Here is a 22,151-nt window from a genome sequence, read left to right as displayed (position 1 = left end):
TGAATTACCACAATACAGAAGGAAGCAGTCACATTTCAAAAGCCATCAGGCTGCTACTTGCAATACAAATTTATAGTCTGGAAAAGCAAATAACCAGCAATGGTAATAAATTCCTCACATAAAAACAGAGGAGAGATCAAACTCTAGAGACTGAGAAACGTTGTAAAAGAAATCTAATATAGGTTTTCCATTTTACCACTTTATGCTCCTCTAATAGAATAATGACAGCTGTTGAAGGTTTATTCTTCCCCTAAGTGTTCTCTTACTACCCAATGCTAATACATTTTGCCTGGAACAAACATCAGGGTGTTTAAAATTTGTTTCCTCTTATCCCTCAGGGATTCTGACATTTTCCATTTTCTAACTCCCTTGAGAGCATGTCATCTGGACCTGCATTATTTCTTTTATGTACGTTTGTATGCATGAATATATATACACACACACACACACGAGAGGTATATGAAAAGAGTGTGTAGATGCACACACAGACACTCCTTTCACTTAGTTACCACTTTTTAGTTTATCTTTCCTCACGATGTTTCCAACTATTAATGCATCTTTCCACAAAAAATTAGCTGTATTTCTACAATAGCCTTCTAGGAAACTCAAAAAGTGTTAAAACAAAACTACTTGAAATATCACCTGCTTTTCAATATTCATTCACATTTGTCATCCTGTAACATTCTCTCTTAAACATACATCCTTCTTCCTCTAAAAACATAACCAATAAAATTCATATTCCCTTTATTTCCCCTGGTTATTTTACGTTCTTTTTTACTTCTGTATTATTATTTCTTAATAGACAGACAATACTTCTTATTAATTATTGCTTTTCCTTTATCTAATTCATTTACTGTTTATCCCCACCTGCCAATTCTTATTTTGGCCTAAAGAACAAAAAAACACTTCTACAGTTCTTTACTTATTTGCTTTTCTGTTCATCTCCTCATCTGGTATGTAACATCCATGGTAAATTATATTCCTGTTTTTCTTTTAAAGCTACCAAACAATAACTAATGTGTCAAACAAAGCTTCCAGTCCTTACATTGCCCCTCAGAGTAGTCACATATCAGAAAAAATAGTATCATTTCATAATAATTTTTCCAGTACATAGGGTGACAGAACTTGTTTGCGGAGTGAAGTATCATTGCATGGCACAAGTTATCAGCTTTTTTGTTTGCTTTCAGTTCTTGAACACAGATCAAGTCTCCTACCACAGTAAGAACTAGAAAGTGAGTGGATCTATTTTTAAATGCTGTGCAAACTGTGATTCAGTCAGATAGAGTTTTTTATGTAAGAAAATAAATGTTTTGTGACTTTGGCTGTCTACTCAAATAGATGAACGCACAATTCAGTATGCAAATTCCATTGCATACTGCAAAAGAGACAGCACTGAGTGATTTTGAAACTGTTCTCTAATGGGGTTTTTAATGACGATGCTTTTTTTTTTTCTGAAAATTTTTTGAGAACAGAAGCCAGCCTAAATGACAGACACAAAACAGTCATTTCTGCAGTATACAGCATGATACACAAAACAATCTAATGAATAGCCAAATGCATTTTTCATACAGTCCTGAAACACATTATCTGCAAAGAATCAGAGAGTTAGGAAACACAAGACACTAAATAATACCAAAACTGACACTATTTTGCCCGGACACAGCTGTTTTCCTTTAAAAGAATATGCTGACATTATTTTACAAAATGCAGTATCACAATCTGCATTTTACAGGTGAACAAAGTGAATACAGTAACCCAGCCAAGTCACGTCATAGACGGACACAGAGGCTAGTGTCCAGAATGACAAACTATTCCTGCTTCCCAATAAAACATCTTGTTTCTGATACAGCTACAAAAATTTCCAGAGCCTCTGTTATTACTTCAAACTCCAGCTCTGCTGCTTGCTTCTTGCTGCTGCTTGGAGTGCTAGATGCGAAATGATGGTGTCTGTGAAATAAATAGCCCATCCCGAGAACTACAGAATGTTGCCATCAAACAAGGTTTAGGATCTTACTAAAAGTTGGGTTTAAGTGTTCTGCTTACCTGAAACCTTCTGTATGACTTCGTTTACTTCCTTCATAAACACTTTTTGCACAAATACTAAATGATTTAAAAGATCAGTTGTGAGATTATGTTCGAAGGAACCAACCTGCAGAAATATAAAATTTTAGAACAAAACTTTAAAACATACCTATGTTTTCAAAACAATGCATTTTTAGTTTTCAGGCATATCTTTTCAAGTCCAATTATATTGTTATTGGCATAAAAAAAGAACATTAAATAGTTTTGTCTTGCAATTTTTCTGCTGTGAATGCCCATCAGAAAACTGAAGGACATATACTATTATATGAAAAAGTTTATTCTCCTGTTTAAGTTTAGCTTAGACAATAAAATGCAGAACTTGATTAAGGTTCATGAAAGTATGCAAAATGCTACTTAATTCCAGATAGTAAATCATTATCAGAGCAAAACAGAAATGAGCTGTCAACCTCTAAAAGTGCATTATTCTAGTTACTGTAGACGAACAAGTTTACTGATATCTTCAATGGTAAACTTACTATGTGTCCAATCTAATCTTAAAGAATATTTCTAAGGAACTGGAGTCTGCCTAAGATTGTTTAAATTTGCCATTAAGATTTTTAAAATAAAATTAAAATACAGATATTTTCTGAAACTACTTGGACTTGGCTTTTGCCTTTGCTAGGCAGCCCCTCCCTTTTGTTTTACACGCTGAACAAATTCAAAGACCCTGAGGTCTTCAGCAACGAAATAACTCAAATGGGTTGAACAAAGAGCAGCACCTAATTAAACTTCTCCCATAAAGATGCAAACATCAGAAGTCTCAACTAAAAACACGCTAGACTATTTTTCTGACCGAAGAAATACAGTTAGTAGAAAAGCCCCACTTTTCCCCACCGGATAGGTTTCTTTTAAGCAGCCAGCGTCACTTTTCTCCCTTTGAAAAGTAACTGTGGAAACTGGTACACAAATAGGACTTGTGAGTAGAACACTCTGTGTCAAACAGAAAATTTTGTATCATTTAGCAAGGTTATATATAGCTTCTCCTACCTATAGAGCTGTCTAATCATGAAAAAATAAAAGTGTTAAAACAATAAAATTGTTTTTAAATTTTTCAGTATTTCTTTTTGCAAAATATACAACATCATCTGATGTGTTAGCATAAGCTGTCAGTTTAAAATTACGCTTTATTTGAATCATCAGCATAACATACTTTTGTCTACTTCACTGATGAGAAATATTGTAATTCCAAAAAAAAGTTTCTAAACATATCTTCTTTATTTATTTGCACAAAATAACATATTCAAAGTCCTCCGATACAGTGGTCTTAATGTTTTGGCTGCTCATCAAACTAAGGACTGAGAAAATTCTATTTCAGTCTCACGCAATTACAAATGCTGTATTTGGATCAACCGGTAAACCTAAGAGTTCTGCAGTAGCAGATTATTAAAGTAATATGAAGATGCACATACAGAAATGTAACAGAATGGAAATAACTCAACAAGTTATCAAAGATGACTACCGTCCTCAACACCTACTTCAGCCACACAACGTAAGTAGTTCCCCTGTAGGTAATAGCCTTGCTTAGCAGGTAGTTCATCAATGCTCCAAATTTGGTCTGAGTAAGTATCATGTTCTTCCATGATATATTTGCCTGACATAGTGACAGGAGGAAGGTTGAGACTTGCTGAAGGAGGAATGGTTGACATATCAGTGGCAGAGACTTTTGAAGTGAAGCGCAATCTGTGACTTGGAAGCTCAAAATTAAATCTAGTTTGGGCACCTGTAAAAGGAAGACAGGGAAAGAAAAGGTATGAACTGGCAAAAGAATCTTTTATTTATCCTTAAATTTAAGAACACTTTCGGAATTTAAAAAAAAAAAAAAATCTTTAAAATGTTATTGAAGTGCACAGACCTCTAGAGCTATAAATATCCACCCACATGATTCTGGGGTTTCTTAGTTTTTAAAGAAAATGAAGACTTCACTGTAATTAGATGGAGAGGAGAGTCATACAAACCACCTCATCTGTACTGAGGCCCTATAAAGTATTCTCAAGTAGCCTTACGAATCAGAATTTAATTAATTAAGGATCATAAACTGATTTTAGCAGTCGGAGGGAAGCTTCCTGGGAGGAAGCTGTATATGAATGCATACATGCCTTCATCTGCTCTTGTATTCTGCCTCTGGCAATTGTGTATAACAAGAAGATGTAAATTCTCTATATGGCCCCATCTGATTGAAGTCCACATTCAAAAAAATAAGCCGATAGCAACAGATTCAAAGCTCTAGCTATAATTCAACAGAAATATCGAGTCCTCTTGGATGCTTCTAGCAAGGCCAAACTAAAAGCCATAATGTTTTTAAAGTTTCAGAGAACCGTTACCTGTCATTCCGTGACTCCTCATTCTTCCCATCTTATATTCCGCCTTTAGGGAGGGCAAGAGCGCTGCTCCAATAGCTATACCATCTATCATGGCACTGAATTTAAGAACAATAGGCTTCTTTTCTAAGCCTTCTGGCAGCTGTGGAAATTCATTTGTTTCAACAGGTGTTTGATTAATACTTGTTGGCGTCTTTTCAGAGGGCAAAGGAGTCGCAACATCTTCTTTGGTAGGCTGGGGCCTATTTACCAAGACAAAGATCAGAAAGTACTTTTTGTTATTTTAATATGATATATGACTAGCCTGACTCTCCCACATACGTTCAAAATAGCACAAGCCCATAACTGGATGGCAACCAGCAGCATTCGGAAGCGCCATGCAAGCAGCACTTACGCAGCTGACGGTTGCCTGATGAGATCCGAAATCTGCTTGGAGAGCTGGTGAGAACTGCGCACCATCATGCTGTGCAGTGTGGCAGGGTGCTGAGGAATGTTGATGCTGATGGCTCCAACTTTGACCACAGCAGCGTTGTTTGTTTTCAACCCTCTCTGGGCGCTATACAGGGCCTGGGATTTGGCAATACTGCATTTCACGACAGTTCTAGCAGAAAAGGAAATAGGATTTATTTGCACGTCTTTCAAAACAGTTAGAGTTTTATGTTAAAATGGGTTTATAAGTGTTAGCTGAATTTTAAAGTATTCATGTAAGTGATTTTGTTTATAAACTACATACACATTCCTTTTTCTTTCACTTTACACACACAGATGCACTACATGCCACAAACAACTACACTACATTTAAGAGAACTACAAGTCATGCATTGCAAAAACACCTGTTAAACTGTTATTCTTGCATAATGTAAAATCATTTGAGTTTATACACACTAGGCTGCACATACACAGACCAATTTTCACACACGGAAACAAATAAGAGCCTTCCATTTCAACTCCTTTTCAGGAATAATCTTGAATCATCCTTTTCATAAGACGACTTAGTAAAATCTGATTTTAGCATCCGAAAAGGTCAATGGAGGAAATAGTCACTTAGCAATAAATACATAGCAAGTGATAAATGGGTTTGTGAATTAATACCAACATTTAATTGACACATACTATTCCAAAATATGAAGTCTAAATTTTATTTTAATGTTAAGGAGGATATGGTTCACAATGGTTACCCAAGATAAAAATACAGCTGCACAAAACTGACAGGTTTTGGTGTCAAAATGAAATTTTGGCATATCAGAATTCACTAAGCTCCTATTAAAAAAGATACACGGGGTAACACGTTAACGTTTCTCATCTAAAGTCAACTACTGGAGGGTTACCCAATGGAAGTATATTATGTAGCCAGCACAGAATATTACAGCCTCAAAGAGAAAGACACATAGTTGTGAAGATGCAGTACATTAGCTAAAATGCCTGAAAAATAGACTCTAAAAAAATCGCAACATTCAATGAAATTTCTCAAATAATACACTTTAAGAACCATAACTAAAACACTTTTTGTATCACGATTTAAATTGTTCTAAAGACAGTTTGGTTTCACGGTGAAAGCTACAATACTCTATGAATTCTACTCCCTAAGTAATGTTTCTTCTGTGAAGCCCTAACACTAACATCCCTTATTCTGATGTTGAAATATCAGCTAGCGCAAAGCATCCCAGGTGTGGAAATAAAAAAAGAGAGACATCATCCTTCTGCTTATAATGAAGAAATACACAGCACTGTAATGCAACCACAGGCCTATCAACAGCAGATTAATTTACTGAAGCTCTAGAAACATTTTCAGATTTTCACAGCTACGCAAGAGCTACAAGCGACCTAAAGCGGTTATAGACTAATATTTTAGGGTAGACTGTCAAGTAGAAACTATTTCAAAAATATTTGAAGAATTTACACAAATATGAAGGAGGAAACAAATCCTAATGCACAAGTATTTTCAGAAAAACATACAAATAAACATTACTTAAGAAAAGGGCAGACTCATTTAAATTCATCTTTTTAAAAGAAAAAAACACAATCATTTCTCTGTTGATGTCTGCTTATTTCCTACTCTCTTCCTGCTACCATTCTGACTGAACAATTGAAGCCAATCAGGAACACATTTTTTTCCCCCATCTATAACACAGACTACTACTACTACATTAGCTATTCAAGCATCACAAGAACAACTTTCCACTTAAGGCAAGTTGCAAGATCTCTTCCTGACCTGTTCCAGAGAGACCGTCTAGTCTTAACCTATCTTTGTGTAGAAGTTAAAAGTAAATGTAGTTGGAGTTAAAGTCCGTACTGAATTTACAATCAACTCCGAACATGAGAATTCATACCATTTTAAGCACTTCTTTAATTAAAAAAAATTAAACCAATGTAGCTGTCATAGGAGAAACAGATTTCAGCAAGATTAACTGTGCTTCTCTGCCAAGGTATTTCCATATTTCATGCAACGAATGAATTTCACTGTCATTTGTCTGGTCTACAAAAAGCCTACGTCCATGACAGAATGAAATGCAGAACAACTGAGTGGCTATACATTTATTTGGAATGAGCACTGCACATTATACATCTGCAGTTTGCTTACCTACGGTGATATGCCTAAAACAGATCTGGTTGAATATTATTAAAATCATTAATCGATATTTAAGTTATATACCAGTAGTGCATTCAGAAATAATTCTATGTTCTTGCATCAATTCCATAAACAAACACTCCCCAGACAAACTTGTGAAAAAAGTCTTTATCCCACTACAGAACTGGCTACAAGGCCATCACTCAACCTAACGGATTTTTGGGAATGTTAGAAAAAGGCGGGGAAAAAACGTCAGCAGGAGGCCTGTAACACACACAGGAACTACCACACTGAGTCAGATGAAAATTCAGGCAATAGCAGATACTTGGGGCATGAATAAAGTGATCCTTCCCTTAATTTCACCCACCATTTTTGGGCCAGAGACTGTACTGTGTTCATGACTCACCAGCAGACCTATCCTACATGGATTTGTCCAATGCTTTTAATCATTTATACTTTTGTTGACCACACCATATGGCAATAAATTCAACTGTTCAGTGATGCACTACGCAAAAAATTACTTTCTTTTGCTGGTTTAATGTTGCTACCAGACAAAAAGGAACAACAAAATGAATATTTTCTTTACATCACTTGCAGTTTTACAGTCCATCACCTCTGCTTCCACAGCTACCATCTATAAGGACATTTTAAAGTTATTCCTATATTATCACAACACTAAATATACACAAATGCTGTAACAAACAGCAGTGGTACTGAGTCCTTCTGAAAGATATGCATTGGTGGTCTAAAGCAGCAAAAAGAAACCCATGCTCAGAATACTGCTTTGGGAAAAAAAAAAAAGGGGCAATTTTTGGCTAATCACAATTTTTGGCTACATAACTTTTCTTCTCAGAGTACTGCAGAGTCATTGTGTAACAGGGCTTCTAGGCTGCTACTGTACCATTTCCCACCTTGACCACTATTCCAGTGAGACCCTCTGGACTTTAGCATCAGGAAGTAAGAAAGCAACTAGAAAGAAAACATTGCATCTTTTGTGAGAGAAAATACCTACTTTCACACATACGGATCTGGGGGACATGAAGAGGGTCACCTTCATTAGCAGTAGATACACAGGCATAGTTTTAAGGAAAACATTTTGTGTTAGCATAACCTGGACAGCGTGCCTAGTAATTAAACCCAGCACAGAGGTAAATAAAGGCAAAAGGAACGGTCCTATTCATGCTGAAATCACAACAAGTACTATGACTCCAAGCACAGCAGTTCCTTACCAAGTTCAAAGCAAATCTAACCTGTCTATTCCTTTATATTTATCAGCATTATTTCACTTCATTAAAATAAGCGTAGAAGCAGATCTAAAGAACTTAACAGCCAGTGAAACCCTTCTAGCATTACAGTAGTGACCGTATAGCGTAATATCTGCCCCTAAATCTAGATTTTTAATATTTACAAGGGCTTTTTTTGACAGATATTCAGCAGGCTACATTAAAAGCTTATCTAAGTAATATTAGATGTTAAACTAAAATGTATTCAAGCAACATCTGCCTACACAATCACACACAGTAGGAATGCAGCCATTAGCTACACAACACAGAGTTAATTGCAAGACTATTAAATGTAATAATATCACATACAGAAACTCTTGTTTGGCTGTGCTTGTAGGAGATGTAGGAAAATCCTCCAGTCTACAGATGAAGATTGAAGAGAAAGCAAGAAAAACAAAAACAAAGCAAATAAAGAATAAACATTCATGCAAAATTAGTCAGTTAATTACTTGTAACCCACAATATGACACTTACTTTCAAATTTACCAAGTTGAAGGTTTTGGTTTTATTAGGGTTTGTTGTTTGCTGTTGTTATTAAAGATTTATCATTATTTCCCCCCCTTCCTTTTGTACCCTCCCTGTATGGAAGGTCAGTAAGATTATGACGTAAAACAGACATGAAGAATCTCAGCCGCCTTCAGAAACCCTACGTGGCTGTCAGATTAGAACTTTTATTTATCCCTCTGAAACACGCTTATCGGAAGCAATTTAGCTGGGGCCATTAATAAAATTCTGTATGTTTTAAGTTCCATATAGCATCTTCCAAACTAAACAGGAATTAAAAGGAGAGAGAAACCCAAGTCACGTTATTTAGCCCCTTTTCTACTACACTAATATTCTAAAACCAGATCACATACTGAGGGTTACCCAGCTAACACTCAAACTGCGTGAGGGTGATCTGCGTTACAAAGTTGTAGTTCAACTGTTGTTTTGCAACTCAAACAGAAAGAAGTTCAGCTAGAAACAAAGAAAAATATTGCATGCCCTTTCTGAGTTTGTGAACCTGTCAAAAAAAAAACCAAACCAATGTGGATGCTGAGCAAGTCATTCAAGATGTTCATGCACAAAAAGTGATTCTCCCCCCCGCCCCTGCCAACTTGTGTCAATTATATAAAGGGTGGAGAATGGATATTAGAACTGCAAAAATAACACAAAGAATCATGCATCATTGGAGTTGAAAAAGATATCTATTAAAGAAACAATATAGAAAATCTTGTATGGTTTAGTGGAACCTATAACCTTGCTTCAAAAAGCAATTAGAAGTGTAAGAGAAACAATACACACAATGTTTCTATGTGTACACCACATGGAATAAAATTAGTGCAGAAAGCTCTGATTACATGAAATTTAATTTCTTTCTTTTTACAAGAGGACTGGTCACCTACAATTTGTCAATCAGGTCACTTACCCATTTACACTGAGATCCTACAATCAGTTCTGAACTTACTAATATCTTTTACTAGAAATAGAATGGAACAGGAGTATTCATATTCATGTAACTATGTCTCAGACTTGTGTGATTAGGTGCCCTGGACTGAAACCTACTAATACGTTCACCGTATTCCTTCGCACTTATTCAGATATGCCTTTCATAGAAAAGCCTCCTATCAACGGGCACATGCAATTAGCTTTACAAGGCAAACTCAAGCCCAATTCTGCAACAGTTGCATAGTTGCCATCAAACTCTATGACTTCACGGATTCTACCTAAAGACACATCATCAATGCTTTCTCCGTATTAAGCTACATACCTTTACTGTCATACAACTGATACCACTTCTATGCACTTGAACAATCTTAAATTGTTAGGCTTCATACTTACTGGATATTTGGGGTAATTCCCTCCAGCAGGACGATATTGACACCTCCTATGTGAGCAGTGGCACATGTCTCAGTCATCTTTTGATGTAGGACATCTTTAAGAAAAAAGATACTTAACAGCATTTCATTCAGTAAAATACTTCCAGGTATGCCTACTGCTTTCAAAAATACAGTAGCAGGAAAATAATTAAAAAATTAGAGTTTTAGTAGTCACATTAAGTAGTATCAAATTTAAATTGTGACAAGAAGAAAGATTTTGAAAATGAGAGACTATCTTCTAAAAGAATTTCCTTCACAGCATTTTCTGAAAATCTTGCATCCTTTTAAAATCCTTCAGCATCCTAGTAATAGTTTTTAAAAGAACTTGTTGAATATTATTATACTATCCACACATAGACATAATGTACATCTATTTACAAACAAAACATATTACACATGCACATACATACGCATTGGTATAGGTATGCGCACACATATAAACATGTAAAGCTGCCATTGAATTTAATTACAGAGTACATTTTAGCTTATCCCACCTTTCATTTTTTCTTTCAGGGTGAAACTGCCATGGATTCTCTTCAGTTCAGATTCCATCGTTAGACCGCCAATGTCTGCCTCCAGGTGGGTTCGGTTCACCATGCCGATTCCAAAGACTATGAGAGTCACATGCTGCGGCTCCGAAGTCACCAGGCTGCGCTTCCTCTGCGTGTCTCTGCCATTATCCTGTTCGTTCTCAAACACCACCCTACAAGCAGGTTCGGTTGGGCTTCGAACACCTACGAAAATACAAGGGAGTTATTTAAGGATACTTTACAGGAAACCCTTGGCATATCTGATTTATATTTGTCTTTGAAACCAAGGATCATGTATCTTGCACATGAAGCGGACTCTTTAGGCAAATGATCTGTGCTTCGCTTATTCCACTTTAGTAATACTGCAACTGAACCAAATCCAAGACACAGTAGGGACAATAATGAGTGATGCGATTTAATTGTTATTCATAGATATATTCTTATGTGCGTTATATAAATATTCATATTTATGTGATTTTATTGTTATACAATAAAAATGCTCTGACAGTTTCCAATTGTCCTGTTTCTTTTTTGATCATTTCACAGCCAAAGGTTCTTATAATTTAGTTTTGGATGAGCAAGTTTTCCTTTTCAACACTCAGGGCATAAAAGTAATGTAAGAAAATCTACATTTTGTGCAGATATTATAGCTGTGGATATGATATTCTGTGCATGAAAGATACTGCCCTCTGTTTAACAGAAGCTCTCATTTGACACTTTCTCAGCTGTTCATTCTCTGGTTAAAAGAAGTCCAAAGAAAATATCCCTAACTAGTAACTATACCATCCCCTGCATATTTACAGCAACCTAAGTTCACCAACAAAAAGAATGATGCTAAGTCAGCTCTCAAATTTACTCTGCTGTGCTAAAATACATTTGAAATAGAGAGCAACGATCTCAAAGCTTTGGGTGAAATTATGGCTGAAACACCTGTAATCTTTGCTAGACTTTACCAAAATCAGTATTTCACCTTTTCTTCTCTCAAAGCTAGGTTCACAGATAATTTCTGCCCTGGGAATGACTGAGTAAAAAAATAATCTCCCTCAGGATCGCTTATGTAGGCACTTACATATTTTCATAGAAATATACAGCATTTCCATTAGCTGCTTGAAAACAAAATAGCACCTAGGGAGGAACAAACTCAGTCCACCCTGTACACAATGAACCAGAAAAGTTAACCTTTTAACACAGTCCCACACCCAGTGCAAATCCAGATTAACAGAGCTGCACAAGAATATCAAGGGACTGAATTTAAAACTAATCAATTAACACATATTTGACTAAGTAAGTCTAGCGTTGAAAGAATCAAAGCATACTGTAAAGCCAGGAAAATAATTTTCTTCTTTTGTACACCATCTTGGTGAACTAATTATAAGCTCCCTCGCCATCCTCACCACTTGCCCCTCTGATCCAAGTTATATGGGGTAGGCAACTTTCAAAAACCGCCTTACGATCAAGCTTTAGAAGAATACACTTGAGCAAAAGCACGCACTCTCAAGTATTTGGATTCATGAACGAGTTTACCTGTTGGCCCGAAAGTTTCAGAAGACTTTTCTAAAATCCCGGTTGGATCAGAAATGAGTGAATAGAAGTTCAGTAATTTATACATATTTTGCCAGCACTCAGCAGAAGGTTCGCTCTGTTCCGACACGGTAATAGAATCAGAGTCATCCATATGAATAGTCATGTGGTCAACCACATCTTTTGAACCTTTCCTGGACACTTTAGAAGTTCTTCTTTCTGACCTCCCCAAGGAATTCTTGTTTCGAGACTCTTTTTTATTGTTCTCATTGTTTGTTCGTTTGTTCTTGGTGTTGTTCACTCTGTTACCTCCATTAAGACTTCCTCGAGAGCTTCGGCTGAAATCAGAAGAGCGGAAGTCTCTGTGTTTGCGGGTTTTAAAAGTAGGTGTCGGAGAGGCTGATCCAGCTGTGTATCTGCTAAGTTTGATGTCCGTCTGCGTGGCTTTGATGTCATCAATCATTGTACTGAACTGATGAATGAGACGAACCAGTGCCATATCTACATGCTGGCTTATGGACTGGCAAGAAATTGTAAAATTACAGTGAAAAGTATTATAATAGCGTTTATTCAAGTCATGAAAAGAAAGGGCATTGGTGGAGTTATGAGGTGTGCACATGGATTTCTCCATTACAACAGCACTAATACTGAAAGTTTCTAACATCAAAGCTGGTTTGAATTCAAGAGGAGGAAGATTGACAGCTCCTTGCCTAAGGAAAAAGAAGGTAGAAGTTACTACTTTGTTTCTTTTTATGGGAGTCAACTACCTTTTTTACATAGCAGTGCATCTAATTTACTGAATCCAACCTTTTATTTCCTTTGGGATATCACCTCTTACCATAGTTCTAAATATAAAAAAAATGAACTTTTATACTTTCATACTGCGTGCCACTAAAACATAGTAATCATTCAGTTCTACATAAACTTAGTTTGGCATGCAATCTTTCCATAACCTAAAGCTTTGCCCAAAATCAGCGGGGGGATGCGGGGGGAAGGTTCAGCATTTACACTGAAAGTAACAACCTCATTTACAGTATTAATTACAAAACAGCATTTCAGAGCCTTTCAAATTTCCCCCAGTATTATTCCCATCAGCTCTCCCTTCCCCAGTCTCCAATTTTCAAAAGTAGCTAAGATTCAAATCCTTAAAATTTCCAAACCATCCCATAGGAAGATTAAAAAAAAAAAAAATTCTAACAGGAAGACAAAACAGATAAGATTAAAAGAATAAAGGACTGCTCCTTATTCTATAGAAGTGCTTTGGGATTCATATGAAAAACCTGATTTCTGTTCTTTAACCAATATACATATTTTCAAATCTCTCACAACATACCTTCGAGCTCGCTTGCTTTTTCTTTCCTTTGCTGTATCTGAATCAACAATATCTGCTCTTAGGCAGTCCAAAGTTCCTGAGAATGAAAGGTACTCTCCAAAGTACATTCTGTAGCAGAGTGGCATTGCATCCTGAGACTGAATTCCCGTGTAACTTAGAAGAGGTTTGAAAACAACCTACAAAACAAAACCCACCGATTTACTACTTGTTGTCTAGATTATTCCTACATTCTTCCTCCATCATTTGTTGATCTACAATATTTACAATGTCAGCTACATAATATAGAACATTTTTAAGTTTTATTGACAGTGCTGTAAAACAGAAAGAAGGGGGATAAAAAGGAGAAGCTTTATGAACTTTTTGAGTAAAAAGATTTGACTACACAGCAAGCTAGCATTGAATGCTTAGCTATGGGAGCAAGGCTTCTGCATGTTCCCCTCAGTAAAAAGTAATCTGGAGAACTAGGTTAATCTCATAAATGCTCCAATATGTTCTTTCAAGTTATAAAACAATGCTCTATTAATCACCATTCATAAAGTTTGTTATGGGACACCTCAGAGGTTTCTTGAGTCTTTCATCTTTGCACAGGAATGCATAAGAAATGTGTACAAAAACAGGATAACATTTTCATCGTTGTAGATTTTTTTTTTTTTTTTTAAAGTAATAACTAGTTTTTACCTACAGAACTCCAAAATACATCAGCAAACCACCCCTACCTGTGCATCTGCTAGCTGGACAGCAGGAAACCCCTGGTTACCCTCTTCTACACCTGCAATGTCATCCTGACTGGTGCTGTGCTGTGAGTGTGTGCCATCCAGGGTGTTCTGGTCACTGGACAAAACTGTGTTGAAGTCTGAAGCAGAGGGTATAGTAGGAAGATTGGGTGCCACACCTGAAAAATAAATACCCATGGAACACTAACACCACAGCAAATTTTACCACCAACAACTCTATTAATTCAGCAAGATTAATTATATAGAAACACATGTCATACACATAGAAAGTCTGAGCCCTAGTCAGGTCTATAACCTCACAAAAGTGGCATTTACGATAAAGAAACTGCCTGACATTGCTGAAACAGGCAACAGAGATAGTCCAACTCATATTTGGAAAGCACAAAACTATTTCCTTCTTTTTGCCCTCCTTCCCAAGGCCTTTTGTCTGTATTGCGTTCTATAGGGTACTTAACTCCTGTTTAAACTGAAATAGTTTATAGGCTGAGTAGCCTATACCACCAACAAAAAGAAAGATTATCCACAGTTGCAGATACTTGCTTTTAGCTTTCAATGTGCTACAAGCTTCTGGGTTTTATTAGTCCCAATGCAAGGTCCATTAATTAGATCTCTATAGATTAGTCTCTAGCCAAATATGCTCTTCATAAAAATGACTATGGACAGCCACTTCCCTGCAGTTGCTCAATTCACAAACAATCAGACTTGCAGCACAAGGGCAGAGCGATGCTGAATCGCCTGCATCTTGAGTCTGGACTGGACTCAGCCTCCAGAGACAGAGTTGCTCTGCCAATGTAAATTGATCCTGATTCTTCAAAACTCAAGCTTACAGCACTTATTAGAGAGCCACGACTGTACACCTCCACAGAAAAATGGTTTGGATAGCTATGCGTCCGAGTTAAAATCACTAAGTCTTAATTTCAGGAATGTGAGCTTGTGAACAAACTGTTATAGTTTCAGTAGGAAAAAATACAGCTTTTTTGGTGGGGGTGGGGGGGGGATGGAAAGCTATACTTCTACCCTATGATTCTTTCTGCAGAGAAACACATTGCAGTTTACAGAGGAGCCACACCAGTTAAACAAGATGTACAGATGCACAGCACAAAGATGTTTTGTAGGAAAAACAACTTATTATTACCTAAGATTAATACATTATGGTTGAAGAACCGTTAATAGAAGAAACATTCAAATTTAGTGTTAGTGAAAATGAAAATTAAGATACACGCATTTGAAGATTATGAATGATGACACGCTTACAAGAATAATAAATAAGCTGCAATAAGTTGTTACATATCTGTTTCTTTAATACACTTAAGACTTTCAGTAATGTATATTTTCTTTTCTCCATTCCCTTACACCAGTTGACCACTTCCCATCCCTGAAGAATGTTATTCTCAAAATAGATGTTTAGGTTTAGTCTCAAAATTGAACTGAGAAAGAGCAAGGATTCCAATGTACAAAATCTTCATTACAAAAACAGCATATGCAAATTAGATTAAAAGTAACTAACAAGACCCAAGGAACTCTGCAACTAAGGATGATTTTATGGCTTAGCTTTTTGCAGTTACACATGGTTTTGGAAGTTATATTTACAGTTCCAGATGTAAGAAAAAGCTAAATTTTTGGAGGCAGGGTGAGGGAAATGAAAACAACAGTTTTGCTTCAATCACATTTGTTCATTTTCCAGTTTACTGAGAAGTCCCACAAGTAGTATTTACGTCTGTTGAACTTAAGTCACTTGCTCAATTACTTTCAGAAAGAATGTGGTAAACACAGGAACAGCCAACTCAGAATAATCTCTTAAATTCAGCTGTAATTAGCAATACCTGTTGGAAGACTATTGTGTCCAGATTTGGTGGCCGGACTTTCTTGTACTACACTTCCTCTGTTGCCCACAGCATTGGACATCCAGTTATAGAAACTCACAGAAGATGGTTCAGACAGCAAAGGATGTTCAGATAACATGTCTGTGGCCACAGTATTTCCTATACAGGTAAATCAGAAGCTTTAGCATTTGTTGTATCAAAGTCAGCAAAAACCAGAAACACAGCATAATTTTACTGACAATACATATTTACTATTAAACAAGCCTAATCCTCAAGGTTTATTCCAGTAAATTGTGTGCCAAGCAGCACTACAGGTGCTACTAAGTTATACTATGATACTAATGGATGTTGCATTACAGGCGTCTTTGCATTTGTTCATCTCTACCATTAATTAGAGGAAAGGAGATATTAAGAAACCAAAATACCTTTTTTTCTGAATAATAATTCATTTCCTGACAGCAAAGGAGAGAGGTTTTAGAGAAAATGCAGTATCGGACTTATCTGGTTTTCTTTATATAAATTATAACAATGCACTCTGAACAATAATATAGAACATGAAAATTTCAATGTGTGCATTTCAAACTTCTACAAAACACAAACTTCTACAAGACCATTACTAAAAATCTGCAAATTATTATACACAAACTAAGCTACTGGAACATTAGTTTTAGTCCACTTTTTGAGCTACTTACAATGTCAAGAAAAAATGACAAATACAGAATGATCACTTCATTTCCTTATTCATTCTAAAAGACTCACTTAAGTAATTACGTATCATACTCAAAAAGTAGTAAGGATAAGTAAAAGGAAAATATTTTATTTATTTTGTTAGTTGTCATTTCTTCTCCCAACCTGATGTACTCACTGTTTGCTTCTAGGAAATGGTATGATGTCTACGAACTGCTATTAAAAACTATGATTCTTATTTGGGGGAAGGGAGGGAGGAGGTGGGATCTTAAACAGAAATGATAACTCGTAGTGAAAATATAGTACCTTTTCTAAATCATTAAAATAAAATCAATCCTCCCTTCCCCTCCCTTCAGCTTACTTATGCTACATCATACCTGTTCTTGTTAAAGAACTACTTTTAACTGCAGTTGTACTTCTTTGAGGAGTCCCTTCCAAAAGATTATGCAGGCTAGGAAAACTCCCAGTAAGATAGCTGAGCAGACTCTCTTTTCTTGGACTTTCTTTGACTGCCATTCCAGATCGGCCAACGTGCACTGGTGAATCTGTTGCTGTATCTCCACTAGTGTAACTTAAGGAATGATATGGATGTATACCCTTGTGGAGAAAATAAAGAAACTAATGAAGTACTGTGTAAACTGCAAAAAGGAAGAGACATTTGGTCTGAATGAGATCAGAACACAATAACTACAAAATTCTCATTCCTGCAAACTTTTGGACAAGTAGCACTTCATTTGGGGCAGGTCATACACCATACAAATATTGTGCATAAAGGTGCTATTGAATTTTCAAGTATTAAAGTAATTTTATGTGTAAAAAGTTTAAAAAGCCAAACAAGTAACAAATGGAACTGCAGATATGTAGAATTCACCTAAAGCAAGTCTGCAGAAGAAACAGTACATACCACTGAATACAAGCCTCATTTGTATTTGGTCTTTGTCTGAAGACCAAATCCCTTCCATCCCTAGTATAATGGTAAATGCCGCCTCTGGGGAAGGTGAAGAAAGGAAGCTGGGGACTTCTGGCACCAAAGAGGAAGACTCCTGGTCCACCTAAAGGCTTAAAAGTATGAAACAGGTTCTCTGCCCTCAAAACTGAAGAAGAGCCAGATGTGCTTTCAAGCAAAGCATCTGGGCACTTAACCCTCAACCACACCAGACCACCAGGAGGGAGCAGTAAGTGATAGTAGTGGGCAACTATCTGCTACAGGGGACAAATGTGCCAGTACATGCTACATGCTGGGGTCTGACCAGCTGGAAAATGGCTTTGCAGAGAAGGACCTGGAGATCCTGGTGGACACCAAGTTGAATGTGAGGCAGCAGTGTGCCCATGCTGGGCTGTCCAGCCTGGGCTGCATTAGACAGCAAGTTGCCAGCAAGTCGAGGGAGGTGATCCTATCCCCCTGCTCATCACTGGTGAGGCCACACCTGGAGTATTGTGTCCAGTTATGGGCTCCCCAGTACCGGAGAGAAATACTGGAGAGAGTCTAACAAAGGGACACTAAGATGATTAAGGGACCGGAGCATCTCTCGTATAAGGAAAGGCTGAGAGAGCTGGGACTGTTCAGCCTAGGGAAGAGAAAACTCAGGGGTGGATCTCATTAATGTATGCAAATACCTAAAGGGAGGATGCAAAGATGATGGAGCCAGGCCCTTCTCGGCAGTGCCCAGTGCCAGGACAAGAGGCAATGGGCACAAACTGAAACACCGGAGTTTCCTCCTGAACATCAGGAAACACTTTTTTACTGTGAGGGTGACCAAGCACTGTCACAGGTTATGGAATCTCCATCCTCGGAGATATTAAAAAGCCTGGCAACTGGCTCTAGGTAGCCCTGCTCGAGCTGGGGGTTGGACAAGATGACATACAGAGGTCCCTTTCAAACTCAATCATTCTGTGAAAAACCACAGCTGAAAAGGAATCAGTACAAGGCACCAAGCTGCCTAACATACATACAGAAGACAACAAATGACTTAAAAAATAAAAACAAAACCAAAAACCCCCCAAACCCACAAAAAAAGCCCAAAACCAACACACAAAACCAAACTAAAACAAACCAAACCCCCCAAAACCCACAAACATTCACAGACACTTTCTGTTCAGAAAGTAGAGACGAAAATAAAATCTTGAAGTTTTCTGAACAACTTGTGCAATAAAAAAACCACACTAATTTTAACACAAGTTATTGGAGAGCTTTGTCCGTCATATTTTGTATAATGATAGTTAAATCCTCATTTCTGCTTAAATAATAGATTAAAAGCCAGAAAAGTTAATGATGCACATACATATTGTTTTTAAGCGTGGCTCTGAAGTTAATTAGCAAAAAAACCCAATAAACAGATGTAGAATATAGGCCAACTGATGGAGCATCACTTTTATAAGGCAAGGAGCATACCTTCCATGTGTTACAGTTATAAGTAGTTATAGTTACTTTTTAGACAAGCATTTATTCATCTGCAGTCTACAGAATTGCTTCTAAACAGGCCAGCTACAAACCACTTTCCCCTCGCGCATGGCACTAAAAACTTACCTTTATTTTCAGAACAGAATCACTGTGAGTGTGAGTCTTGGATAATTTCCTCATGATCTCAGCACCAGTTACAGGCCCAGAAGAGCCACCAGCAGGTGGAGGGCGATTAGCTGTTCCTTCTAGGAGCATTGTATGCTCACTGACAGTAGCTGCAACCAAGCAAATAATTTTTCTCATTTTTATATATATGGGGAAACAAGATTATCTATTATTAGGTACATTTACTTACAAGCAGTCATGAACTTCCAAATTCTGACACACACCTACACACTGCTGTCTAGGGAAGTCAAGGGGATTTTAAGACGAATAAGAAAACCTCAGACACGGCCCTACTGGATTTTGCTTAATAATCCAAGTACAAATCTTTCTGTCCTTTTAATGTCATACAACTTGTTGCTCTGTGCTACATATGAAAAGGAAGTTGCAAAATTTCCCTTTCTTTTGCTGACTCTGGCATGGCTGATCGTTTTTTGAATTAAGATGCTTGCATTTGCATGAATTCCATCTATAAGTAAATCTATACAAGGCAGCAAAATTGCCACTTCCAAAATTCTTGGTGAAAAATAGAAGAATATACACAGGGCAAAAAAAATTAAAATACTTCATTGGTTCTAATAGTCTGTTCCTGCTCAACCAAAGCAGATATTTTAGAGAAGGGGGCAAAAATTTCCATCATACTGTATGATTACATACAAGTTTCACACACAAACATCTTTGGTTTTGCTGTCTTTAAGCTGATAACTGCTGCCAGGCTTTTAACCAAAAGCAGATTCACCTCCTGATTTTTTAAAATTATTTTTTCCTCAATGTTACATAATTCTTACTTGAGAAAAGAAAAACATAAACATTGTATTTCTGAGAACAGTAACACTGTATATAGATGCTACAAACACAAAAAACCTAAGTCAATTCAAGACAGCAAAAAAAGAGTGCTCCAACAGCATGTACTTATTTATGGCCTTCCTTTCTGTGGTTCTTACTTAAGTCAGCTCTACATCAAACACAAAGCTAAATCAGTAGCTTATGTTAAATTAGCAATGTGTAAGCTGGCAACAGAAATCTACCTCATACGAAGTAGTAAAAATGAGGAAAAAAAATTTTTATTAAAATATGTCTTCACAAAGAACAAATAAGAAGATAGGTTTGAAACTATACCTGGGAGAATTCATAGAATTGCATGTTACCATTCTTAACTAAGGTCAGAAGCTGCACAACAAAATCCTAATTGCAAGCTAGCAACTAATTAAGTCAATGTCTTTTGTGCAGTAAATAACAAGACAAAGCATATGAAGAAAGAGAAGTCTCCTACTTTTTTTTTCCCCAAACAAGTAAGAATTATTATAATACTATAATTATCATTGTCAGCAGCTGCTTCAAAATGAAGATGATTCTAAAAAAGCAGCTTCATGATTCTAAAAAAGAAGAATATAACGTATTCAAGCATTAAAACTAAAGAAGATACAAATGCTCTGAGAGGAGCTACTTGTCCCTATGAATTTTTATGGTGACAGAAGAACAGAAAAATACCTGCATCAAATTCAAACTCTGCTCCATCAGCACTTGTGTCACTCTGAAGACCCCCTCCGTTGTCTAAACCAAGTCCATCCTCATGCTCGTGGCAAGCATTTGTCTGCAATTTCACTGGCTGAGCTGGTCTGTGTAAGCTGACTCCTTTAAAAGCTGGGGTCACCACAATGAACTTCATCCATTGCCTTGCTAAGGCAACTAGACCTTTCTTTAAGGTTACTAAGGCAGGAAGGCCATCACTCTTAAAAAAAAGAAAAACAAAAATTAAAAATGCGTATCACAGCATGGGGAAAACAAAAAAAGTCAGAACTGGCTTAAATCTTTGTGCTCAAGAGGCTTATGACAGAAACAAGCTGGCACCACACAACGTCCATTCAGATACAAGAAGCCATAGTGCTAACAGATGAAAATTACAGCTTCACTGAACACTGTAAATACATTCATTTACATGACCTGAGGATCTAGCCCAAGGGACCAAAAATAAACAACCGGAAACAGGTTTATTAAATATGAAACCAAGAGTACTTAAGTAATTATAAGGCTCTGAACTATGGACTAAAATTCACAACAGCACTAGATTGCCTGCAGAAACAGAACTGAAAAAGATCAGTTTTCTTCCAGTAAGCAGTATTTTAAAAACATAAATTTGAGGCAAAAAATAGAGATTTTTTTGATTACATCACTGAATTGTGCTAAAGGAAAAAAAGCTTCTTTTTTTGACCACAAATGAAACAGTGCTATTTCTGCCACAAATTGTGCTATTTCTGATCACTGGGCTCTCAGCTGAATATGTTAAAAAATGTAGTGTTTAAATCTGACAGCCGTGGAATTGGATTATGAAAATGACACAAAATCAGGAACAAACACTCCTCCTTATGCCTAATATGTTTGTTCAAACAATTATTTACCACTACAATCCAGACATTTACATTCTAAAGCCACCAAGAAAAAAAGATTAGATTCTTAAGCCTTGAAGTTTCCACAATTCCAGCTCTTTTCTTAAACTGTCTGCATTATCCAAGTATTTCTAAAAGACATGAAAACTAGTTCTGAAGGAGAGAATTTGGAATAAGCTCATCAGTGTATGCACTTGCCTTATAATTGAAATTTATTCAATTTTAAAACTGCAGATGCAATTTTTTTACTACTTTGCTGTTACCTTTAAGAAAAATGAAATCTGATAAAAAGGCCATTAACAATTTTAAAGATATGCCTTTTTGGTTTATGATTTCTCATATATTTACTAATAAAATAGCTCAATAAAAACTATGAATATATACAGGCCACAACAAAAACAGCAGATCTGAAAGAAAATGAAATGAGAGAAGCCACATCTACTTATCAACTTAAGGATATAT

The 22,151-nt window shown here is 36.6% G+C and overlaps 1 protein-coding gene across 1 annotated transcript in view; it reads right to left on the bottom strand.

Annotated features, from left to right (window-relative positions):
- The window catches only part of KIAA1109 (KIAA1109 ortholog), a 121,415-nt gene that overhangs the window by 40,326 nt on the left and 58,938 nt on the right, over nt 1-22,151 (bottom strand). Inside the window, exons 39-52 of the mRNA XM_009580350.1 lie at nt 20,794-21,034; nt 19,267-19,415; nt 17,117-17,336; nt 16,053-16,211; nt 14,212-14,387; nt 13,496-13,671; nt 12,166-12,872; nt 10,606-10,845; nt 10,074-10,167; nt 8,562-8,612; nt 4,795-5,001; nt 4,404-4,642; nt 3,558-3,802; nt 2,044-2,149 (exon numbers count right to left, since the gene is read on the bottom strand). Of these exons, the coding sequence (XP_009578645.1) occupies nt 2,044-2,149; nt 3,558-3,802; nt 4,404-4,642; nt 4,795-5,001; nt 8,562-8,612; nt 10,074-10,167; nt 10,606-10,845; nt 12,166-12,872; nt 13,496-13,671; nt 14,212-14,387; nt 16,053-16,211; nt 17,117-17,336; nt 19,267-19,415; nt 20,794-21,034 (3,010 nt within the window). The remainder of the gene's footprint in view (nt 1-2,043; nt 2,150-3,557; nt 3,803-4,403; nt 4,643-4,794; nt 5,002-8,561; nt 8,613-10,073; nt 10,168-10,605; nt 10,846-12,165; nt 12,873-13,495; nt 13,672-14,211; nt 14,388-16,052; nt 16,212-17,116; nt 17,337-19,266; nt 19,416-20,793; nt 21,035-22,151) is intronic.

Source organism: Fulmarus glacialis, unplaced genomic scaffold (assembly GCF_000690835.1).
Source record: "Fulmarus glacialis isolate BGI_N327 unplaced genomic scaffold, ASM69083v1 scaffold24716, whole genome shotgun sequence".
Classification (NCBI taxonomy): Eukaryota; Metazoa; Chordata; class Aves; order Procellariiformes; family Procellariidae; genus Fulmarus; species Fulmarus glacialis.
This window is presented reverse-complemented; position numbering and strand designations above follow the sequence as displayed.